The sequence below is a fragment of the Miscanthus floridulus genome, chromosome 5 (assembly GCF_019320115.1).
Source record: "Miscanthus floridulus cultivar M001 chromosome 5, ASM1932011v1, whole genome shotgun sequence".
Lineage (NCBI taxonomy): Eukaryota > Viridiplantae > Streptophyta > Magnoliopsida > Poales > Poaceae > Miscanthus > Miscanthus floridulus.
Genome location: NC_089584.1, coordinates 103477352 through 103503173, shown reverse-complemented (window position 1 = coordinate 103503173; position 25822 = coordinate 103477352). Strand labels below are relative to the sequence as shown.

The following is a 25822-nucleotide window of genomic DNA, read 5'->3' as shown; positions in this document are numbered from 1 at the left end:
AAACCAAATTTTCAATTCGGAATATTTCAAATTAAAAGTAGAAAAGTAGAAAACGGTCGGAAAAATGTCTAAACCGTTTTCTACTTTTACATTTGAAATACGAAACATCTGAAATGCGAAAGCGAAAACGGTAAAGTCGGACAAGAAAATGCGGATTCGATCGGATTAAATATAAAAAAACGATGCGGTTCGGTTCGGGATATTTCCGTTCCGTTTTCATCCTTAGTGGTTAGTGACCTTGAGAATTTGAGGATTTTTTATGAGCTAATTTTTAGTTCATCATTTAACTAATAGTCAGGTTGAAGCCTTAGCTTGCCTAGAAGGGTGCGACTGGCTTTGGAATGGTCACGGAGTAAAACCATTATTGAGTCTGATTGCTTATCGGTTGTTCTAGCTGCTTGTCGTTCATGTGTGAAGCACAAATCGCTTTTATTGTAAATGATATAAAACACGTGTCTAGAATGCTAGCAGAGAGAGAGAGAGAGCAAAATGAAATCGTCACAAAAAAGTGATTCATGCTGCACCCAATTAAAGGAAACTGAATTCAGTAGCAAACATGAAATATGTTTTCCGAAGGAAAACGGAGAGAGAAGTTTGAATCATCTATCCAGTTCCACGTATCCGCATCAGCAGGGTCTGACCAATTGGCAATGATATACAGGATTGCCATCAACTTGTGAATTGTATTGTGTTCTGCAAGGGCCTTGTGGAGCATTACATTTAACTAAATCTCGCGTACCTTCTTGCAAAACTGATCCACTTGCAAACTCAGAATTTGATCCACAAGAGCAGCACGGAAACACCTATGCCTCAGACCTTTTATTTGCTGTTTATTTGATTCCAGTGTCAATTTCTCTCCAATTACTCAGCCGAAGATCGCATCAAGAAGCACTAAAGAAATGCTAAACCTTGCAAACATGTGAACTGGTTCCGTGTAACCAATTACCAATTTACAATGGGAAGCTATTCCCATGTTCCAAAGTTCTACCAAAACTTCTAGGAATCAGGGATCAGGAATGTCTGAAGAGGGAAGAAACCTCATCAGAAAGCTTGAGAGAGACCAAACACAAATAACGCCAAGAATTTGAAGAACAGTCAGCAATGCTCCTAATGAGTTCATGATAGCCAGAGTTTGATTTGTTGTCTCTGTTCCTCTGACAGAAAATGTGAGTGCCGTCACTAGCTGAGCTGCCCTGTTCAATTGGTGAAGCATGTATACCTGGAAGGACGGGGAATCACAAGATGAGAACTAAATGAAGCATTTAGTTGGACTGGAGAGCATCATGTAACATTAAAGTGCTTATCCATTCATATAAAACATAAATATGCAATTGCTTGATTGGTACATGTATGGGGGCCCTGGGCCATGTTTAGTTCCACAAAACTCCCAACTTTGACACTATACAAAAAGAAGATTCCCCGTCACATCAAACTTGCGGTACATGTATGGAGTACTAAATGTTGACGAAATCAAAAACTAATTGCACAGTTTGGTTGTACTTTGCGAGACGAACGTTTTGAGCCTAATTAGTCAACGATTGGACAATTATTACCAAATAAAAACAAAAATAGTACTGTAGCAGCGCCGAATCGGCTGATGAACTAAACACGGCCCAGGCCCCCCAGCTGTGTGGTCCGCCCAACCTCTGCTGCGCCCCAGTCGCCCACTACTGCGGATAACAGAGCAGGAGGCGGAAGCCGATGGCCGCCGTGGCAAGCCCCGCCCTCCGGCTCCTTCTCTCACTCCTGTTTCAAGGTAATCCCCACCCTATATACACCTATAAATTTTCCTTTAAATGTTGCTTGTTTAGTACTAGTATAATATTTTGTTTTGCTGGGAATTTGGTAGGTTTTGTTTACTTGATTTCCCAATCCCTCTTCCCCGTACACATGATCTAGCCGAATGGAAGACTCGAATCTCTCTTGGTGTGGTGGCCATGTGCCTGGGTTTGTCATGAAAGTTCAGAGAGAGATAACATTCAGAATTTGCCTTAAGAAGCTCGGCAGTAACTAGGCGTCTTTCTAATCATAGAAGAATAGGCACCCAAATTCGCCTCAAGGACTTAACTTGGCTGGCCTAGGCTCAGAATTTCCTTTACATGCCCCTAGTCACAAGTGCCTATCTATGTTAGTAACTTTGGATCATCTAGGAGTGGATCCAGTGAGTGTTTACTTGTGTTTCTCGTAGAAATGGTGTGTACGGAGAGGGACAGAGAGGGAGAGGGAGAGTTAGGGTTAGGCACAGACCATTGATAGGCATTGAGGAGGCGGATCCGGTCATCACAGGTTCGTCGGTGAAGATCTGCGCTAGGGCAGCGACGGGCAATGAAGAAGGAGTGGCGCAGTGAAGTGGTGTTGGCGCAGTGCCGTGGCGGCGGTGGTGCTTCCCGTCACTGGCTGCTCCCCTTTGTTAGATTGGAGTAGGGTTTTCCGGTGGGGCGTACGGCTCAGGCCAACCTCGTACTGAGAGCCGTCGGCCCCCACCTTTATTTAATGCCTAGTGTGACGGGGGCCCGCCAGCCATAGATGGACTGGGCGCCCCCGATCAGGGCGCGAGGTCAAGGCCCAAGTGGCCATTGGGCCACTGTGGTTGGGAGATCAAACCAACATTCCCTCCTTGATTTCAACTCATACTTTAACTTTAAACTTTGACTTTAATCCCTTTCACTTTTATTTGTTCCATCATAGATTAGTGCATAGAGCACGCTTCATCGTCACGGTCAATCGCCGATAGACTTAACAGCTACAATACACATCTCTGTTCTGAAACAGATTCTTTAACTTTTGGGCCCTTTATTGTCCGGAAATCATAGGCTATACCATAAACTCATGTCGACTGTGTGTTCTCTAAACACACTGGGCGGTAAGCCTTTTGTACGTGGATCCGCAAGCACTAGCTTATTGCTTTAATACGTTTAGTATGATTCTGGACTTTCTCCTTCACAACGTATAACTTTAACGTCAATGTGTTTGGCACCACACTTGACCCGTTGTTATAGGAGCGAACTACTTAAATGGTTATTGCTGTTGTATACCATTATCAATTCCGGGTGTAAGTTCTTTTAACCATTTCGCCTGTCCTTTAAGCCTCATGACAAGCTATACTATATGTATGCATCTTTGATGACACCACAATTGTTTCTTTGTAGCTTTTCTATAATAAAACTCCAACTACGAGTGTTAGCTACTATGTGGGTTTCACTAAATATCTCGCCAAAATTTAACATTTGTACCAACAACTATTTGAGAGTACTTATTCTTTCTTACTCACCATGAGGCCTATAAATCTTTGCACAATTGCAAAACATTCTCAACTCCATTCCAGTGATCTATATCTGGACTGGACTTCTGCCAAAACATCCCGGATACATAAACTATGTCAGGGTAAGTTCTTACTTATAAGCACTCATTAAGCTTCCAACAGCTGAAGCATATAGAGCTCTCTGATTGTGAGCGACACTGATTTTAGGCGACCGATGTATACAAACGATAACATGATTTTAGGCGCCCCCTGAGATTGCGAAAGAATGTAATTTGTTTCATGAGTAATCAATAGAGCTCTCTCCTTTTCAAAAAAAAAAACCCTAATAGCCACAACCGACAAACAGGAAATTCTACTGTAACGGGCCTACTCAGCTCACAGCCCACTAAAGGCTCTTTCTCAGCCCAGTGACGGCCTCCAGTTCAAATACCCCATGACAGCGCGGGCCCACAGACCGAGGCTGCGGCACTGGTGTTCTTGTGCGGCAGGCTAGGCCTAGGCGACCCGAGTTCCGCCGCCCCCCATCACACCAAACGGACCAGGCCCCCCAGCTGTGTGGTCTGCGCCTCTGCGGCTGCGGTGCGCCGGTGCCCGTCCCACCGTCCGCCCAACCTCTGCTGCGCCCCAGTCGGCCACTACTGCGGATAACACAGCGGGAGGCGGAAGCCGATGGCCGCCGTGGCAAGCCCCGCCCTCCGGCTCCGCCCCTCCTCGCTGTCGCTTCGGCTCCTTCTATCACTCCTGTTTCAAGGTAATTCACCCCCCCCCCCCCCCCCCCCCCCCCCCCCCCCCCCCCCCCATATCTTGGTGTGGTGGCCATGTGCCTGGGTTTGTCATGAAAGTTCAGAGAGAGATAACATTTGCCTTAAGAAGCTCGGCAGTAACTCGGCGTCTTTCTAATCATAGAAGAATAGGCACCCAAATTCGCCTCAAGGACTTAACTTGGCTGGCCTAGGCTCAGAATTTCCTTTACATGCCCCCAGTCACAAGTGCCTATCTATACTCCATATACTCAGTGTAGTTCTGCACGTCTGGACGATATTAGCTCGTAGAGATGCTTAAAATTGTTTGATTTTGTTATATTGACTAGTGCACTGGCATGGCTTATATATCTCAGTTTGCGAGGCCATTTCCAGTTCAGAGAGTAGAGTCAATGGAAGAACGATGCAGCATTTAGGTACACTAAAAGGTAAGTACTTTACATTCTCCATCTGCTTTTCCAGAAGAACTTTGTCAAATTAGAGTAGAACACTGTGCTGATGTTTTACTACGCGCTAGCAGGTCAAGTTCTAAGCACCATCGGCGACCATTTCATATTGAGAGGACTATTTGCTTCACTGCTACCGACAAGCAGGAGCCAGTCGTTTCACTTACCTCAGACATGCCGGTTTTGCAAGAGACAGAAAGTGGTACTAAAGTTTCCCCTGCATCTGAAAACTCCTACTTCGCTGGCAGAGGTGCCGGTAAACCAGGATTCATCTCTTTTCATGGAAGCAGCTTCCAAAAGACAACTGTGGAGAGCGTGCCACATCCTGGCAAGGAAGCATCTCGATTAGTTTGGTTTATTGGCCCTACTATCCTCGTGTCTTTCTTGGTTCTTCCATCTCTTTACTTGCGCAAAGTACTCTCAGCCGTGTTTGAAGATTCCTTGTTGACAGGTATGCTTTCTTTGATAGTTTCAGGACTGGTGTTTCCTTTCTAAATTATGGATGTTTAGTAATGATTATAGATTTACAGTTTTTTACCCATAAATTGCAGGCTTCCAGTACTAAACTTAGATAATTACCTTACCCCCCCACCCCCTGTTACAGTATGTTGCCTCAATGACCTATCCTGTCATCTTTCACCTAATTCATGACTGGTGTTTCCTTTGTAGATTAGGGATGTTTCATAATGATTATAGCTTCTCAATCATTTTTTCACAAATTGCAGACTTCCAGTAGTAAACTTAGAATATTACCCTCCAGTGTTACAGTATGTTGCCACAATGACCTATCCTGTCAATCTTTCACATAATTCATTTTTTATAATTCATTTCTTTTCTAAAAATCAGCAATATCCCGATCCACTGTCAAGAAAATGCAATACTTGATGGATTTTGTTTTTCTTATTTGCAGATTTTCTTATACTATTCTTTACCGAGGCTTTGTTTTATGGGGGAGTTGCAATTTTTGTCTTCTTGATTGATAAAGTCTGGAGACCTTTGCAGCAAGTGGCACCAAAGAGTTACATTTGGTCAAAATCCAGATTCTTCCGTATTTCCTCAGTAACAACAATGGTTCTGAGCTTGATAATACCTCTTTTAACAATGGGCATGGTATGGCCCTGGACTGGACCAGCAGCATTAGCGACTCTTGCCCCTTATTTGGCTGGACTCGACACGGATACGTGAGGTTGGCCACGTATCCCGTACCGGATACGTATCCGATACGGATACGCAGTGGATACGCGGCAGATACGTATCCGTGAAGTATCGGTAAAAAATTAAATAAAACAAAATCCCGATACGTGGACTGATACGTATCCAAGCCATTTGGGCGTTTGGCGATACGGCCACCCACCCACCACTGACCTGCGATATGCTATGGCCTATCCCACACGCACTGGGTGGGCTGCTCGCCGGCCACGCGCTGCGCCGCACCCCGCGCCGCACCAACGCCGGCGAGGTCCGTGCTGCATTCGCGCCGGGAGTGCTGTCCGCTGGCCACGCGCCGCGCCGCACCCTGCGCTAGGCGAGCTCCGCGCCGACGAGATCCGCGTGCTGCATTCGTGTCGGGCGGGCTGCCTGCTGGCCACGCGCGTGGGGTGGAGTGGGGCGCAGCCATGGTCGCTCGGCCGCCTGCGTCGAGAGGGACCTTGGTCACCGGCACGGGAGGAGGAAGGCATGGCACCGGTGGAGGAGCTGCGAGGAGCAGGCCAGCAGGAGCGCAGTCACGCAGACGGCTGAGTGAAGGGGCACCGTGTGGTGAAGAATGTTGGGGAGAGAAAGAAGATTAAAAAATCTAATCTTGGGCCCAGCTAAGCACATCTAGGCATTGTTTAGATCACCTCCAAATTCCAAGTTTTTTCACTCTCTCTCCATTACATCAATTTTTAGCCGCTTATATGGAGCATTAAATGTAGGTAAAAAAAATAACTAATTACACAGTTTAGTTGGAAATCACGAGATGAATCTTTTGAGCTTAGTTGATCCACGATTGGACAATATTTACCAAATAAGATGAAAACGCTACTATTCATCGAGTTGCAATTTTTTGCAATCTAAACATGGCCCTAGTGAGGACGTGCTAAACGTTTACGTTTACATGCCAAAAATGCCCCTCCAACCGCCAGCACAGTTAGAAGTAGCAACCAGAAGCTGTGAAATGATTGGAGTAGTCTCCAGAGAGCATCCATACATACCGATCGTCTGTCAATAATTTTAATGTACTTTATTATTTTTTATAAAAAATAATAAAACGTATCCACGTATCGGGTTTTCTCAAAAAATGGCGTATCCGCGTATCCGTATCTCTTCGATACCGATACACGTATCCATATCCGTGCTGCATAGATTCGTTGTACAGTTTGCATTTGAACAGTATACACGGCATCGGAAATAACCTTCTTGGCCGGTGATTCCTATTATCTTCAAGGTAATTTTTTTCTTAAATTCGCATTGGTATGATTGCATCATGAACTATTAGCGTTATTAAGGTCTAGGGTAACGGTTTAGTAGTAGGAGCTGTTTGTAGCCATTTTTTGTTGGAAAAGGAAGAGCCGGAGCCATTTTGGAGGAGCCACAGATTGTGGCTCCTTCAAAACGGCCCCGGCTCCTCGGGAGGAGTCCTCCCAAACAAGGCCTAATTGTGCTTTCCAGTTATACTCAAGTTCATATGTTTGAAAACCTTTTATAGTTTTATACTTTTATTCCATCTCTTTAGTTTGTGATCTGATCAATCATACCTGATATTTGGGATCTGAGACTTGGGATTGGCTATCAGTGCATCAAGTAATTCTGGACTCTGGTAGAAGCATTTTGAAGAATCTATGGCAACAACCAAGTCTTGGAAATGTGGAAGAAAATAATCCAGTGAAGTAGTCTAGTAAATAAGTTTCTGGTATTTTTATTTGTATAAAGTACTCCCTCTGTCCCTAAATAAGTGTCGTTCTCGCTTTCCGAGAAGTCAAACTATTTCAACTTTGACCAGATATATACAAGAAAATATTAATATTTGTAGTACATAATTAGTATCGTTAGATAGGTCGTTGAATCTATTTTCATAATAAACTTATTTGGAGATACAAATATTGTTAATATTTTCTACAAACCTAGTCAAATTTAAGAAAGTTTGACCGGCACGAATATCATAGGGACACTTATTTAGGGATGGAGGGAGTAGAGCCAAATGATGTTCTCTTGTTTGTCCTTTGGATATGCTAGGACCACAAAGGTTAAAAAATGGTGCTTATGGGAAGCAATTTGATGATCAGCCATTATATTGTTTTGTTGATGTAAAAGTTTATATCCTGATAGAGGATTTAATGACACAAAAGAGAACTGGAGATTGACATATCCATCTAAGGAATAGGTGCATCCAATTTTTCCAAGGATGGTTCAATAATGTACACCAGAAAGCTAGGGCCAGGTTGCTTGCAGTCATTATTTCTTGGTTCTTGAGAACTACTGCTGCTTTCCCGACTCTGCTCTTGTTCATTTCAATTTTCAACCAATCAAGCAATTGCATATTTATGTTTTATATGAATGGATAAGCACTTTAATGTTACATGATGCTCTCCAGTCCAACTAAATGCTTCATTTAGTTCTCATCTTGTGATTCCCCGTCCTTCCAGGTATACAGGCTTCACCAATTGAACAGGGCAGCTCAGCTAGTGACGGCACTCACATTTTCTGTCAGAGGAACAGAGACAACAAATCAAACTCTGGCTATCATGAACTCATTAGGAGCATTGCTGACTGTTCTTCAAATTCTTGGCGTTATTTGTGTTTGGTCTCTCTCAAGCTTTCTGATGAGGTTTCTTCCCTCTTCAGACATTCCTGATCCCTGATTCCTAGAAGTTTTGGTAGAACTTTGGAACATGGGAATAGCTTCCCATTGTAAATTGGTAATTAGTTACACGGAACCAGTTCACATGTTTGCAAGGTTTAGCATTTCTTTAGGGCTTCTTGATGCGATCTTCGGCTGAGTAATTGGAGAGAAATTGACACTGGAATCAAATAAACAGCAAATAAAAGGTCTGAGGCATAGGTGTTTCCGTGCTGCTCTTGTGGATCAGTTTGCAAGTGGATCAGTTTTGCAAGATGGTACGCGAGATTTAGTTAAATTTAATGCTCCACAAGGCCCTTGCAGAACACAATACAATTCACAAGTTGATGGCAATCCTGTATATCATTGCCAATTGGTCAGACCCTGCTGATGCGGATACGTGGAACTGGATAGATGATTCAAACTTCTCTGTCCGTCCGGAAAACATATTTTAATGGGAAAATTGGTCTCATAGCATTGAAAGATCACCGTATCCGAAAAATACCATTAAAACCTTGCCGCTCCGTAAAATACCACTGAAACAACGCAACGTCACTTGGATATAGCATTCTGTCACATTTGGAACCAACGCCGTCGCCTACGTTTGGAAATAGTAGCTGATGAGGATGAGGACAGTGTAGCCGGCGGCGGCGTATGGCCTCGTACCAGGGAACTCGGAGCTAAAGCCCGGCGCCTGTGTCCTTGCCTCGGACGCTGCTGACGAGCACTCCAGCGCCGACGCCGTACGCTGCCGGAGCCACGCTCGCGGCTCACCGAAGCCAGCTCCGCCGGAGCTGCGCCGCACCAGCTCGCGATTCCGCCCGCAGCAGCCAGACGCCGGAGCTTGCCGCCATGGGCACCAGGGCCTGCCAGTTTCCACGAACGGGCGGCCTTCTGGATGAAGACGCCTGATCGCCGATGGGCTCCCTCGCGGCCGGACGTCGGTGTTGGCGGGTTGCGAATACGCGCTTGCGGCAGGAGAGCCCGGCGGCGCTAGTTGCTTTGTGGGTGGAAAGTGCGATTAGCCTCTCCCAGGGGTCCTGAGGCTCCTTTATATAGGCAGGCAATTAGGGTAGCAGCTGGCCTGTTGGGCCACACGCACGCGCCGCCGGAGTTCGTTAGCAGAGCGAGATATCCGGCGCTGGCAGCTTGCGTACTTATCTCCACGTGATAATTATCCTTCGTGATCAAGTTTCAAGAAGGCCAGTTGAGATATTTGCTGGCTGCGTGGACGTGTACATGGCGATTGTATTCCATCCAAACACCGGGATCAACTAGCATCTCTCCTATGCAGCGCATGACATGCGGGCCTAGCAAGATGGAGTGCTATTGAATAATTTGAAGGAACAAGATATATACGCACATATATCTGACTCAACGATTTGCAGCCGATAGACATACGTCGCCTGGAAATCCCGTACATGCTAGCCGTATATACCGAGGGTTTTAGGATATTCCGGCCAGATCACGTACCGATCGAGTCGCGCCAGGCGGCCAGGCTACACCATCCTGTTGATGTACGCCTTTGCAGAAATATACAAACCATGGACCGGCGTACGCACGCGTCCTACAGCCAGTTTCATACTTATCATGACTGGCACCTGCTAGCTATTTTCCATTTACACGTCGAGGCGCATTTACGCGCATGCATGGCACTGTGCTACGTATAAGCCGGTGCAAATGGTTGCTAGCTTCTTTGATTGAACGTATACATACTTGTTAGCTTGCTAGCTCCTTTGCCTGCACGTCGAGGTGCACTTGTTAGCTTGAACGTATACATACGCGCATGCATGGCACTGTGCTACGTATAAGCAGGGTGGCAGCCGCGGGCATGGCAGGCCCTGGTGCCCATGGCGGCAAGCTCCGGCGTCTGGCTGCTGCGGGCGGAATCGCGAGCTGGTGCGGCGCAGCTCCGGCGGAGGTGGCTTCGGTGAGCCGCGAGCGCGGCGTCGGCGCTGGAGTGCTCGTCAGCAGCGCCCGAAGTGAGGAGCTTGACGGAGACGACGGCGTTTGTTCCAAACGTGACAGAATGCTATATCCAGGTGACGTTGCGCTGTTTCAGTGGTATTTTACGGAGCGGCAAAGTTTTGATGGTATTTTTCGGATACGGTGATCTTTCAATGCTATGAGACCAATTTTCCCTATTTTAATCCACCAATCCCTTTGCAGAAGGGGTTAATCAAACAAGCCCGCAAGATTACGAGCCATTTCCATCCCAGTCTCTATCAAGATGCCAGCTTCAGACATGCTTAACTATTGCTATTGGAGAGTAAAATTTTGTGCTTTATGTGATCATCTCTTAGAAAGAGAGCATGTTTCTTTTTCTTAAAGAATGAAACTGGAACGTTTTCAAGCGTGCAGCTTCTAGTAGTTCACATTCACTGTATCAGTTTACTTCTTTTAAAAGGCGTATGTTTCAATTAGAGTATATTTCATTTCAACTCTGTTCATGATGTATTTCGCACGGGCATCCTTTCGTCCTTGAACACCCTTTCAGTTATAGACTACGTCACATAAACCATCATAAACTCGCAGATCTGAAGTCCCTAAAGACGACGACCTTTCTGTCCGAACATGAAAACAGAACCCCATCGCAGGGGACCTTTCGAAGTCACAGAGCACAGGGAACAAGGGGGCTAGGTGAAGAAAACCAAAAAAAAAAAAAAAATGATGTGCGCCCGCTTCACTGAGAGGATTGGAGGCAGATGAACTCCAACCCTCAAAGCAGAGTGAATCGGGCGCTTCGCCACTAATGTTCAACACACGTAGCCCATCCTTATGTGCAAAAGGTGGCCGGGCTGCCCAGACGAGATTCGTCGCAGCCGGATTGGAAGTTTTTGCACCAGGGTAGACACCCAAATGTTTCAAAAAAAAAAAAAACAGTCCCAAGGAGAAGAAATGAAGCTCAAAACATCACATGAAGAAACCATTGAGAAAACAAGCAAGCTCACTGCAAAAGAAAGCACAACCTCACTCCGACACACTGCAAAAGAACAAGAGAACAGAGTGAAACCCTACTCCTATAGTCCTATAGCTATACAAAGAACGGCGCCCTGAAGGCATGGATGAAACTCTGAGCTTGTGCTGCATTTTATAGGGAGGTTGCCCTGCGCCCCCAATCTTCTCCTTGTGGTAATGGTTTGCTCTCTGGATTGGTCGCTAGGGTTTCGGGCGGGCAGCCCGGGCAGCGGGCAGTGCCCCCCAATTGGCATTAAATTATGAATTTGTCTGCATTCTGATCTGAGAAAAGTCTCAGCAACTTGGCTCGTCACCTTGTGATTGTGGGGCCTTGTACGAGTACTACATTATTGCTATCCTGAAATTACTACTGTAGTAAATTGTTACCAGGTGTCGGTGCGTTTGAGTGACCATCTCCTTTCTTTGGAGAAGTTTCAAATCCGACCCATCCCGTTTGCAGCAGTTTTTTACTGAGTTTCATCCTGGTAACTCATGAACAGTGATCCCGAATTAACACATAGCATAGCATAGCATCAGAGGCCCCGTTCGCTTGGTTGAATTTGGCTGAAAAAACAAATCAAAACACTATTCTGGTTGAATTGTTGTAAGAGAAAAATACTGTCCCAACTGGAAAAAAAAAAAAAAAAGTCGAACGAAACGGATTTTTTGAGATCCATTGTTTCGACGGAGTACGATCCAATGTCCGAACACAAATGGGACTTACGGTTTGGTCCGCCAAAGTGGTTGCCATACCTTGGAGTCAACGAGGTGTCCTTGTTTTGCAACGCGGCATCTCCCGTCCCGGGAAACATCGAGTCCTCGGCACAATTTTTCCCGTCGTCAGTAGTCATTGTCTCTGCAATCTGCATGGTCCCTGGCTCCCTGCAATCCTGCTTTGCGGATAGGCACTGAGGGCCTTGTTTAGATGTCATCCAAATTCCTAAGTTTTTTCATTTTCTCTGTAGCACATCAATTTTTAACCGCTTGCATGGAGTATTAAATGTAGGTAAAAAAATAACTAATTACACAGTTTAGTTGAAAAATCACGAGATAAATCTTTTGAGCCTAGTTGGTCCACGATTGGACAATATTTGCTAAATAAGACGAAAGTAGTACGAATCAGCATAAGTCGACTTACCAGTCGTAGATACAATGTTTTTCTCTCTCAACAAATTAGCATTATCCGGCTTATCAGCCACAGAAACCATCAGCCAGACAACTGGCTGATAAGCCGATTGATATTGATTTGTTGTGAGAGAAAAATACTGTACCATGACTGATAAGTCGGGCTGATAAGTTCAAGCGAACAATTGCCCAGGGATTCCACGTTAGAGCAGGACCTCAGGAGGAGGCTGGAATAGTGGGATTTGGTGTGGGTGGATGAAGTTAGATATGCATCGAATATATTCGTTCGTAGATCATTGACTTATATTTAGCAATATAGGACAAATTCGAGTCAGACTTTATTATTTGATCTTTTTACAGTTATGAAAGAAGGGTTTTTGTTATTACCATGACGATTTAGCGATATGCTCACATGAGGAGCTGGCACGTTGTCACGACTCTAAAGCGGCATGTGTTGCAGTATGTTGGGCACAACCCTTTTCGCCCGGTCCCCCAACCTTTGCATAACACTGTCCTCGAGTCTTGCTCGACATCAATCATTATTGTTTTTGCATGTCATGGGACTTCGCCAGGAGGCGAAGGGCTTCGGCGATGAAAGTAGGCGAAGAGAAGGCGCTTCATCGAAGGGACAAGACCAGGTCGAAGGGCGGGATCCATGTTGATCGGGAGACACTTCGCAAGGGCTCAAGTGGTCCCCCAGTCTAAAGTGGTCATATGCCTTTTTATACTTGCACTACTACACTCGCACCTTTCACAGCCACGTCGTAACCCCCATCGCAGTCCAATTTTGGTCTTGGCAGTAAGCTGTCGGCAGTGATATCATAGCCCTCACTGTCGCTATCTGAGATCGTCTGCAGTGTACACTAACACCGCCGCATTGGATTATGATCCGTCCGTGCTAAGATCCTTACTTCCGTCGCATTGAAGCACGACCCGCCTGTGTGGGTATGCACTAACACCGCCGCATTGGTAAATAATCCGCCTGTGTGGAGGCTATCATCATCGTCGTGTGGGCACATCAACCACCTGTGTAGTGGTCACAACATCATCGCCTTATACTTCGACCCGACTATCTACTATGCACATTCGCTGTCGCTTCGAAGGCCGAGACGTCTGTAGAGGTGAACATCACCGTCGCTTCAGCATATGAACCGTCAGTACAAAGGTCATGGTCACCGCCGCCTTGCACCACGATCCGCCTTTGATGATCGTTTAGTCAGTGTTGGTTTACTAAATGATTCGGTGGTGATACACTTTTGATCCCTGCCACATAATACGTATAGCGACGGTATTGGACGTTTGCACCACCAACGACAGTGGTGATAACAAAACAATAAAATAGCTTACTGAACACAAAACATACAGATATAATCATTACATCCATAAACCATGTTCTTACAATAACAATTATCGCTTACCATAATATGTTTCTCAACTGATTTTCTAACACAAGCGGTACATAGATTGCAAACTAAAGATACTGATCTGTACAGACTTACATAATGAAACGATGTAGCCACTCCTGCTTGCTAGGAAAAATGAATATAATTAGTGTATCCTTCGGATTGGCAGTCAATGCACCATGGAACCCTTCTTCTTCCTCCCTTAGCCAATGCAGGAAAATTGTTCAAAAGCACTCAGACTCAACCTGCACAAAGCAGCAGAATTAATGATATTGAACACACCATTCCTTTAGACCAAGCCCAAATTGGCCTATATATAGAATCAAAACAACTACCTACCTGAACAAACAAAATACAACAAATGCACCTTTACTACTCTGCTAATGACTCCATGAATAAGGGAACGTAAGGAAGATAGTGAGGTCCATTGATACATAGACTCTAGGTAGGTCTAGGACAACGGATGACCCGTATAGAGAGGACATGAACTTTTTTGTGGTTCATGTCATATGCAAGCAGTGTTCCGTCCTCCCCAACCAGGAAAATCAAATTCCATTCAAGGTGAACTGCAATCAATCTGTATTCCACATCACAAACCTCGTAACCAAATTCAATATTGTTCTATCCAAATATCTCCAGCGTGGTCACCGTATGCTTCAATGTTAGTCTATTACTACCATAGTCTTCAAGGATCCAGATTAAAAGTTGAGTCATAGTGTAAATATCAGCAGTACATAAACACAACGACCCTAGGCTTCATGGATGGAGATTGCATCACCATGTGGCTTCTATATTTTCATCCATGTCTTTTCATCCATATCAACAGCAACGATCTAGGAGAACTCGAGCCAATGCATAAAACCATTAAGAAACACACTTCTCACATATGTGGATACTATAATACCGTCGCCCCATTTAGATTCTTTAAAGATCCAAGTTGCACTCTTAGATAAGTAGATGCTCACACCTATAGACTCACCCTCCCTCATCTTCCCATATTCAAACACATGGAAGTGCGAGGAGACTATCGGATCGAACCCCAAGCGAGCCTCACCACAAGAACAGAGGTTATCTGGCAGTAGCAACCATTTGTTAGTCACCAGATTGCAGACAACATAGCGACACCCAAAACACCAGCAAAGGATAAGGCCACTGCAGCAATCTGAGACGACAACATCGTGAATGGGTAAGGGCAAGAAGGACAAGGAGAGATGTTCACCGGTGACGCTGGCGAAGTGGCGTTTGCCTTTTTGGCTGCGATAGAAGAATACGACAACAATCTAGGGAAGCTCCTTTCGGTACTCGACGTTCGAGATGAGGTGGTTCTAGGAGCGGCAGTGTTGGTGCAGAAAATGACTAACTCAATGACACAGGGTTTATACTGGTTCAGGCAACATGCTCTATGTCCAGTTTAAGTCGGTCGATGACTTTATTCCTAAGCCTAGGTGCTCGAAGTCTGCAGTGGGGTTACAAATGAGAAGGAGGAAGATGGGGTGTTCGAGAGGTCCAGTCAGAAGGGCCGAGAGCCACAGAAACTCCGCTATGAGCTAGGTGTTCAAGTGTGTGCTTGAGGTCTGAACCTGGCGGTTCTATGGTTGTGAACTAGGGAATAAGAGGGAGAGAGTACGAATGCTTCTAAGCCTTATTGTCCATGCCATCGGGTACAGGATGATGGTAGGTGCCCATAACACTATAGGATGTCGGTTGCACGTGAGAGGTTCTGTCGTCTTGTTCGGGTATGGTAGACGTCGGTGCCTGCCCATGCTGTCGGTGCCCGGATGTAACACCTCAGGTGTTTTGACCTAATACAAAAATTTGACATGTCATCATGTGCATTGCAAAGCATTCATATAGTATAAAGTTTTGAATGCATTCACTAAATGAGGTTTATCTCATAATGTTGTTATTTCATGTGATGCGTTTTAAAAACCCTAAATACAGATCATGACCACAAGGGTTAAATTTCATGTGATCATGTGAGGTCATATGTCCTTTGACTCAAATAATCCTAATGGGCCATGTTGCTGGTCAAAAATCAAAATCTAAGTAAAAGGAAGACAAATCAAATTTGAATTCATATTCAAATTATAAAAGTCCTTTTTGCCCCTTTTTACTAATTCAAAATCCATGAGGAATTTGGGGTTGAGGCAAAAAGCAAAGTTGGAGATTAATTTATAAGGATCAACTTTGGTATTCAAAGTTTTTCAAGTTTACATACAAAATTTGGAGTAATTTTGAAATGATTCAAATCTTTAAATGTACCCCAAATGTGAAATTCAAAATGGAGGCAGAATTTGAAAATGTTTTTAAAACCAAAGTTGTAGTACTTGAAAAGTTGAGCAACTTTCATTTTTGGAGATTTTCAACTTCTTTAGAAAATTTCTGAGTAATTTGAGATATGAATGCAGTGGCAGTTCTGTAATTATTTCAAAATTTCACCTCCACCTCACTGCTTGCCGCCGGCGCCACGCGGAGTTCACCGCCGATCGGTTTTCACCGCTTTCACGCGCAGTGACACGCCCAAACCTCCGTGGCGAGTTCGCCCGTGTGCTGTCATCACCGTACGCCCTCAAGCTTGCTATAAATAGGAGTACATCGGCGTCAATCGGAGTTTTCCCGTCGACTGTTCGCCGCCGGTGACCTTGCTGCGATCGCCCAATTCATCCTCGTCGGACCACCTCAAGCCAATTGCGTTGGCCGGCAGCTCCGCCTTGCCCTGCCGCTCATTCCTGACCTGCTCGCCTCGCTTCTAGCCGATCGGCACCACCGCACGAAGGCATCTTCTTCGGAGCCAGCCGAAGCTCCGCCGCGACTGCCTCACTGTGGCTAGGCTACTCCAGACTATCTCCGACTGCACCAAGCCCATCATCATAATCCCGGTGAGCTCCTGAGCGTGTTGCTCATTCTTCCTTTGACTCTACTGCGCCGTAGCCTTAGTTACAACGATCACCGTCGGGTCCGAGCCGCCATGGCCGGCGTCGAGTTCCATCCGGTGTACCCTTTTCTGTTCTGAGGCTTGGGAAAGATGCGCGACTTTGTGTAGATCATGTAGGAGCAGTCCGTATCGTCGGAGAGTCACCACCGGTGCGTTTTGTTGGCCAGAACTGGCCGCGTCACCGTGCGGTTTCGTTGTGTCACTGACAGCGGGCCCAGGCTGTCAGTGAAGCTAAGGAAGAAGGACAGTACTGATTTTTGTTTTCTGATTTTGAATAGTGTAGCAATTTGGCAATTTTGTAGGAATTTATTTACACATCCAAAAATTCTGAAAATTTGTGGGTAGCTTCTGTACATGTTCTAGTATGATTTAAAAATTTGAAACATAGAATTTGAATATAGTTTTAATGTTCAAATATTTGGTCCTTTAATTGAAAAATGCAATTTCCATGATTTTTGTAGGTCACTATATAACTCCAAAAATTATGAAATTTATTTTGGTACACTAATTTATCATGAGGAAGCTTACATAAAAATTTGAGCTTAATTGGACAAAGTTTATTTTATGACTAATGTAGACTTACTTATTTAATTAATTATTCATTTAATCAATGTTTAATCAATTAAGATTGTTTGACTTTAGAATTGTTTGTTGACCTTGGGTCATTAAATTATAATGATCCTTAGTATCTTAATTAGTATTTGAACTAATATCTAATCTGTAATTAGTAAATCTTAATGACATTTCATGTGATAACAAAAGTCATTGATACGTTAACTCGTCGAAACCCTAAGTGTTGATTAGTGTTGGATCTTGTTTTGGTCATGTTTTGTGACCAGTAGGGTTCCAAGATCCATTATGTCAAGTCACATGTGTGATTCTTAATGATAGGGTTACAGGTTGGTTTTGTTGGCTTGCAACTGTACCGCGAAATAAAATCGTTTGCGGGTGTTGTTTTTACATTTCATGTGCCGTGAAAGCATCATGTTTACATTATCATCATGTTAAAGCATATGTTATCATTTCATGTAGAACCCGAGAACGAAACGATTCTAGTTGAGCAAGTTCTAGAAGAATCCCCGGTTGTCACGGGATTCGATAATTGTGGTACTGAACCGGAATCTGAGATCGTCAACGAAGGCAAGCCCCGGTTTATGCATTAAGCCTTTACCTTGTTTAATTTGAAAAGTTTATCATCTATGTTACTTATTGCATTAAGTTGTTTAATTCAAATGTTACCTACTTGATGCATTATCTACCTTGATAATTGTTTACCATCCTTGAAGATGTTTTCATTTACAAAGGCGTAGAATGCTTAGTATGCTTTATGGTAGGCTTTCAAAGTAAAAGTTTCAATACAATCAAAGATGGCATACTGGCCAAAGAAAGAAAGAATGTAGAATGAACTAGAGACTAGTCGGATAACTTATCTTGAATGTTGGGTAATGTTGCCGGCTATGTCGCTTAAAGGCCACTCATTGTGGATCTTCTGAACGAGACACTTTGTAGTACTGGTCACATACTTCGGTAAGCCTACTTCGGCTAATCCGATACTAAGACGAATGCCCGCGCACTGGGAGTGGAGAGATGGCGGGAGTAGCGTGTACCCTCGTGGCTGGAATGTGGCCGGATTTGAGGTGTGCTGTACTCTCGGGTGGCGTGGAGACGGCTTAGTATAGGAAGATCCGATAGCAAGGTTGATATATGCAAGATTAAGTTCTACATATGTCGTGTGATAAGGAATCCCCAGCTGGGACTTGAATCAATTCGAATTGCCGGTGCTCCGCGGATATGGAGACTCGATTCATTACAGAAGCAATGTAGTACTGGTAAATTACTAAAATATGAGAATAAGAATGGAATGAGAAGGAATAGAATATGAAAAATGTACATTTAGTTTGAAATAATGAACAAAAGGTACTTAGTGGTAAAACTCGAAAATAGAATGAAGAATAGTAAGCTTTTGGCAAAGAACTTTTGAATCTTGCTACATCCTTACCTTGTCCCAAACCCCTGCATTTCTAAAGTCTTACACCCCGTTATGTCGGGTTAGTCTTGTTGAGTACTTTTGTACTCAGGGTTTGTTAACCCTTGTTGCAGGTGAGTCGCATGCGCAGGCTTGTTTTGGTCCCTGCTGCATGTCTGTGTTTGAAGTCAATGACGATGAGGAGTGATGAATGGCCTTTGGACAAGGCACTAGTTTGTTTGATAAATAAAGTTAATGTAATATTATCTCGCTACTATGGTTGTATGACACTTATGGTATTGTAACTTTGAAAACAACTGGTTTGTAATAATGTTATCTTAAGACTTCCGCTATCTTTTACTCTGATATATATTTGAATAAACTGTTGTAATCTACAATGACTGTGATTGGGATCCTGTTTGAAAAGAGAAACATGGATGATTCGGGTTTCCTGAGGACACCCGACAGACCTGTTGAGTTGTTGGGAACTCGTGTACGCTATCCGAGGTCTGTTAAGACAACAGTAGGTGCATGTGGGCCCGATTCCTTAGGAGGTTCTGCCACAGCTGGTATCAGAGCAGTTCCCATCTAAGATCATTGTAGGTTATTTTGGAAAACCTTCAAAATGATTTGGATCAAGGAAAGTAAACATGATATTTTGAAAGTTCAATTTCTTTCTTCTTATCTTTGATCTAGGCTCAATCCTGACTTATTTGAAAAGTGTGTGGCGGATAATATGATTAGGTTTGTCCTATGTATTAAAAATCTAGTACTTATGATTATATTAATCTTTTGGTACTTAGATTCGTAAGATCGATTCATGCATCATGCTTGAGCACCTTGCATTATAATTCCCCTTAATAGTGGTTGGGTAAGTAATGTCAATCCCATTCTTGCTAACCTCCGTTATCCTCAAGCTATTCTTATAGTCCTACCCTAAATTCTACAGGCTATGGCAAAGACCAAGAAAACCACACGCAAGTCCACTGGACCTCATGGAGTCCCTCGTCACCAATTGGCACCAAGAAATCACGAGCTTGGTGAAGGAAGTTCCAAGAACCCAGAAGAGGAAGGATCTTCAAGCAACCCCGCCAACGTTGAGAACCTTAACAAGGAGCTCAACACTCTTCGTCGAGCTCATGCCAAAGACCAAGAAGAGCTGGCAGAAATGCAAAGGGGTATCACCATGACCATGGAGCTGCGGAATGAAGCCTGGACACGAGAAGATGCGGCCAATGAACGCGTTAATGAGTTGGAGTTCTACATAGAGGACCTGGAGATGGACAATGCCATCCTTCATGAAAATGTCCATATGCTGTATGCTCAACTTCATCCTCCTCATGGGGATGGTGAAGTTACCGATGAAGAAATGATTGTAGCTCTAGGAGAAGTCGAGAATGAAGAAGAAGAGGAGGACCCTGAGGAGTTAGTGTACTTCTCAGATGAAGATGAGGTTTCGTCTGATACGGGCACGGATGCCGAAGACTGAAAACTTGGAGTAGTAGTTCCTTTACTGCTTTCCTAGAGAACCAGGGTTGTCTTGTGGGATACAAGACATGTAATTTAAATAAGAACCCTTTGTAGCATGCAACCTTTTAAAAGCTTTCAATAAAGAATAATGTAAGTAAATGTGTTTCTCTAACAGATGCCTCGTCCTATCACCCGAACTGGTGCTAGTGGCTCGCATGATGATGATGAGTGTCCAAATCCTCCACCAATGCCCTCGACTATGGCAGATGCCATAGCTGCACTCGTCAACGCAACGGCAGAGAATGCCAGGCTGTTAAGGGAGTTGGCGCAGAACCAGCAGGCACCATACCCTAATCGTGGTCGTCGTAATAATGGAAACGACGAGTCAACCTATGTGGATTTTACTGACACACGTCCGCCTGTGTTCTCAAAGGCAGATGAACCTTTAGAAGCTGATGATTGGCTTAGGACAATAGAGCAAAAGTTCGAGCTGATCCACTGTACTGAGGTTCAAAAACCAAGGTTTGCAGCATAGCAACTCTAAGGAGCTGCTGGTGCTTGGTGGGCAAATTTGGTAGCAGTACAACCCGTTGGTCACCAAATCAACTGGAGGGAGTTCAAGGATGCCTTCAGGGCACATTATATTCCAGACGGTGTGATGACCATAAAGCTGGAAGAGTTCTTGGCTCTTAAGCAAGGGGAGCACCCGGTGATGCATTATGTTGGGCGTTTCAACCACCTGTCTCAGTATGCTATTGAGTATGTCAATACAGACAGGAAGAAAAAGAATCATTTTCTTCGAGGCTTGAACACTAAACTTCAGACAATGATGGCAGCCTGTGGTAATGCAACTTACCATGAAACAATCAACATTGCTATCGCTTCGGAAGAAAATTACCGCCGACACAAGGAGGCGAAGAAGAAGAAAATATTTGCTTCCGGATCATCAAGTGGCAAGCGTCAGAAGATAGTATACCATCCTCAGAATCATGGCCGTACGCCATTTTGCCCACAACAAGGCCAAAGCAGGCAGCAAATCTTCATTCGCCCTGCAACTAATACACCTTATACACATCAGGCACCACAGCAGCAGAACAATGCCAATAATGCAAACCGCAATGTTACTTCCCAGAATCACAATTTTCCATGCTATAATTGTGGTAAACTCGGGCATTTTTCCCGAGAATGTCCGTATCCTAGGAAGAACAATCCTGATGCAACCAAAGCCCCTGTTAATCAAGCTCAAAATCAGTACAAGGGCAATGCTCAGAACCATCAAAAGGGTCCGGCTGAGAAGAAAACTGGAAGGGTATTCTATACGCAAGTGGAATCTATTCCAGAAGGAGAACCAGTTATGATGGGTATGTTTCCCATTGCTAAGCATCCTGCAATTACCTTATTTGATTCTGGTGCATCCCATACATTCATCAATCGTACATTTGTTGTGAAGCATGGGATAGCTATTGGGGAAACAAAAGAACCCTATCATATACAGTCGCTTGGGGGACGAATCTGTACAAGGGAGGTAGTTCAGCATGTACCTATTGATTTGGGAGGTTATGAGTTCCCTACCAATATGCTGATTTTAAAAGATCAAGATATAGATGTGATCCTTGGTATGAACTGGCTAACTCAACACGGGGCTATCATTGATGTCCTGCGTAGAACAATAAGGGTAAATGCACCAGATAGCAAAACCTAACTTCTCATCCAACTTCCTTTTCCTGAGAGTACAGTGGGGTCAGTTTGTGCAACTATTGTTGAAGGAGCCGAGGAAATTTCAGTGGTATGTGAGTTTACGGATGTCTTTCCCGATGACTTGCCTAGTCTACCACCAGATCGAGACGTAGAGTTCAGAATTGATCTGAAACCAGGGACAGCACCAGTGTCTAGAAGAGCATATAGGATGCCACCAAAAGAATTAGCAGAATTAAAAATGCAACTACAAGAGTTGTTAGACAAGGGTTTCATCCAACCCAGTTCATCACCTTGGGGATGTCCTGCCATTTTCGTGAAAAAGAAGGACCAAACCTTAAGGTTATGTGTTGACTATAGGCCATTAAATGAAGTCACCATCAAGAACAAATACCCCTTACCCCGAATTGATTTGCTTTTTGATCAACTTGCAGGAGCTAAAGTATTCTCAAAGATAGACTTAAGATCAGGCTACCACCAGATTAAGATCAGACATGAAGATGTGCCAAAGACAGCGTTTACTACCCGATATGGACTATATGAGTATTTAGTCATGTCTTTTGGGCTGACCAATGCCCCGGCTCATTTCATGTACCTGATGAACTCAGTTTTCATGCCTGAGTTGGATAAGTTTGTCGTGGTGTTTATTGATGACATTCTTATCTACTCTAAGAGCAAAGAGGAACATGCGGAACATCTCCGTATTATTCTACAAAGATTAAGAGATCACCAACTATATGCCAAATTCAGCAAATGTGCATTTTGGTTGGAGGAAGTACAATTTCTGGGTCATGTGCTATCTACTGAAGGTATAGCTGTGGATCCGAGTAAGGTAGAAGAAGTCCTTAATTGGAAAGCACCTACAACTATTCATCAAGTTCGTAGTTTCCTAGGGTTGGCAGGGTATTACCGTCGGTTTATCCCTGACTTCTCCAGAATTGCGAAGCCAATTACTGGACTGTTGAAAAATCAAACAAAGTTTGTATGGTCAATAGAATGTGAAGAGGCCTTTCAGACATTGAAGAAGTTGTTGACAACTGCACCAGTATTAGCACAACCTGATATCGAAAGGCCATTTGATATCTATTGTGATGCATCCGAAATAGGTATTGGCTGTGTTCTTATGCAAGAAGGCAGAGTCATAGCATATGCTTCCAGACAACTCAAGAAGCATGAAGAACATTACCCCACCCATGATCTTGAATTAGCTGCTGTTGTCCATTCACTCAAGATTTGGCAACATTATTTATTGGGCAATATATGTCATATCTATACGGATCACAAGAGTCTGAAATACATCTTCACTCAGTCAGAGCTGAATATAAGGCAAAGGAGATGGTTAGAACTTATTAAAGATTATGACTTAGAAGTGCATTATCATCCGGGCAAGGCTAATGTGGTTGCCGATGCCCTGAGTCGCAAGAGTCATTGTCATTGCCTAATTGTAGAACCTATGCAGCGAACATTGTGTCAAGAGATGGAGCATCTGGATTTACAAATCATAGAACAAGGTTCCCTGTCCAATATTGTAGTTGAGTCCACTATCAAAGATCAGATCATTGCTGCTCAACAGAAAAGTAAGGGCATAGTCCATATTAAGGATAAAGTCAAATCTGGAAAACCAACATGTTTCAAGATTGATGAGTCAGATGTCGTATGGTTCAAGGATAGGTTGGTAGTACCCAAAAATCTAGAGCTACGAAAGCAGATTCTTGATGAAGCTCATTCTACAAGATACTCCATTCATCCGGGTAGCAACAAAATGTATCATGATCTGAGAAAGAGATATTGGTGGACCAAAATGAAAATAGAAATAGCTCAATATGTAGCCAAGTGCGATATTTGTCAGAGAGTCAAGGCGGTTCATATGAAGACTGCAGGTCCATTACATTCCTTGCTAGTCCCATCTTGGAAGTGGGAAGATATCTGTATGGACTTCATAGTAGGGTTGCCTAGGACATCTGCAGGATACAATTCAATATGGGTTATTGTTGATCGACTAACCAAAATAGCTCATTTCTTGCCAGTCAGAGATAAATATCGAGCGGAGCAGTATGCAAAGCTTCATCTTGATAGAATTTTCAGTCTGCATGGGGCACCCAAGACCATTGTCTCTGATAGAGGGTCATTGTTCATATCCAAGTTTTGGAAAAGTCTACATGAGTCGTTAGGAACTAAACTTATCCGTAGTTCTGCTTATCATACGCAAACAGACGGACAGACTGAAAGGGTAAATCAAATTCTTGAAGATATGTTAAGAGCATGTGTTCTTTCTTTTGGTGCTAAATGGGATGAATGCCTTCCCTTAGCTGAATTCTCATATAACAATAGCCATCAAGAGAGCATTAAAATGGCACCCTTCGAAGCACTGTATGGCCGTAGGTGCCAAACCCCTTTAAATTGGTCAGAAGCTGGAGAACATTGGTTCTTTGGACCGGATGTGGTCAAGGAAGCTGAAGAGAAAGTTAAACTCATACAAGCCAATATGAAGGTAGCTCAATCCAGACAGAAAAGCTATGCTGATATGAGGAGACGACCGCTAGAATTCAAAGTGGGAGATTATGTCTACCTCAAGGTATCACCGATGAAAGGAGTTCATCGTTTTGGGATTCGGGGAAAGTTGGCGCCCTGTTATGTCAGTCCTTTTCAGATCCAACAACGATGTGGACCAGTCGCCTATCGCGTCAAGCTACCTGATCACATGTCAGCGGTGCATGATATCTTTCATGTATCTCAGTTAAAGAAGTGTCTTCAAGTACCTGACCAAGAGATCGACTTTGGTGATGTAGAACTAGAACCTGATTTGACTTATGCCGAGTACCCCATTAGAGTCTTAGATCAGAAAGATCGAGTCACTCGGAGACGTACGATCAAGTTCTACAAAGTACAATGGAATCAACACACTGAAGATGAAGCTACTTGGGAGTCCGAGGATTACTTAGAAGAGAATTTTCCTAACTTCTTCGCTTCCATCTAGTTGCAATACCTTGTCTATATTGTAACTTGTCTTGTTTGTCAGCAGAATGGAAAACCCCCTCGCTCGCCTTTTGAATAAAGTTCTAATGTGTTAGCTTGACACATTTCCTTTTCCATTACTTAGCCTTAAGTTTTAAATCTCGGGATGAGATTTCTTTAAGGGGGAAGGGTTGTAACACCTCAGGTGTTTTGACCTAATACAAAAATTTGACATGTCATCATGTGCATTGCAAAGCATTCATATAGTATAAAGTTTTGAATGCATTCACTAAATGAGGTTTATCTCATAATGTTGTTATTTCATGTGATGCGTTTTAAAAACCCTAAATACAGATCATGACCACAAGGGTTAAATTTCATGTGATCATGTGAGGTCATATGTCCTTTGACTCAAATAATCCTAATGGGCCATGTTGCTGGTCAAAAATCAAAATCTAAGTAAAAGGAAGACAAATCAAATTTGAATTCATATTCAAATTATAAAAGTCCTTTTTGCCCCTTTTTACTAATTCAAAATCCATGAGGAATTTGGGGTTGAGGCAAAAAGCAAAGTTGGAGATTAATTTATAAGGATCAACTTTGGTATTCAAAGTTTTTCAAGTTTACATACAAAATTTGGAGTAATTTTGAAATGATTCAAATCTTTAAATGTACCCCAAATGTGAAATTCAAAATGGAGGCAAAATTTGAAAATGTTTTTAAAACCAAAGTTGTAGTAATTGAAAAGTTGAGCAACTTTCATTTTTGGAGATTTTCAACTTCTTTAGAAAATTTCTGAGTAATTTGAGATATGAATGCAGTGGCAGTTCTGTAATTATTTCAAAATTTCACCTCCACCTCACTGCTTGCCGCCGGCGCCACGCGGAGTTCACCGCCGATCGGTTTTCACCGCTTTCATGCGCAGTGACACGCCCAAACCTCCGTGGCGAGTTCGCCCGTGTGCTGTCATCACCGTACGCCCTCAAGCTTGCTATAAATAGGAGTACATCGTCGTCAATCAGAGTT

The 25822-nt window shown here is 43.7% G+C and overlaps 1 protein-coding gene and 1 pseudogene across 1 annotated transcript in view; both read left to right on the top strand.

Moving 5' to 3' along the window:
- The window catches only part of LOC136450366 (uncharacterized), a 31167-nt gene extending 22501 nt beyond the window's left edge, over positions 1–8666 (top strand). The window contains exon 4 of the mRNA XM_066450767.1: positions 8096–8666. Coding sequence (XP_066306864.1) covers positions 8096–8311 — 216 coding nt within the window. The 3' untranslated portion in view covers positions 8312–8666. The remainder of the gene's footprint in view (positions 1–8095) is intronic.
- LOC136451195 (uncharacterized) lies at positions 3932–6463 on the top strand (annotated as a pseudogene).
- Positions 8667–25822: the final 17156 nt, after the last annotated feature.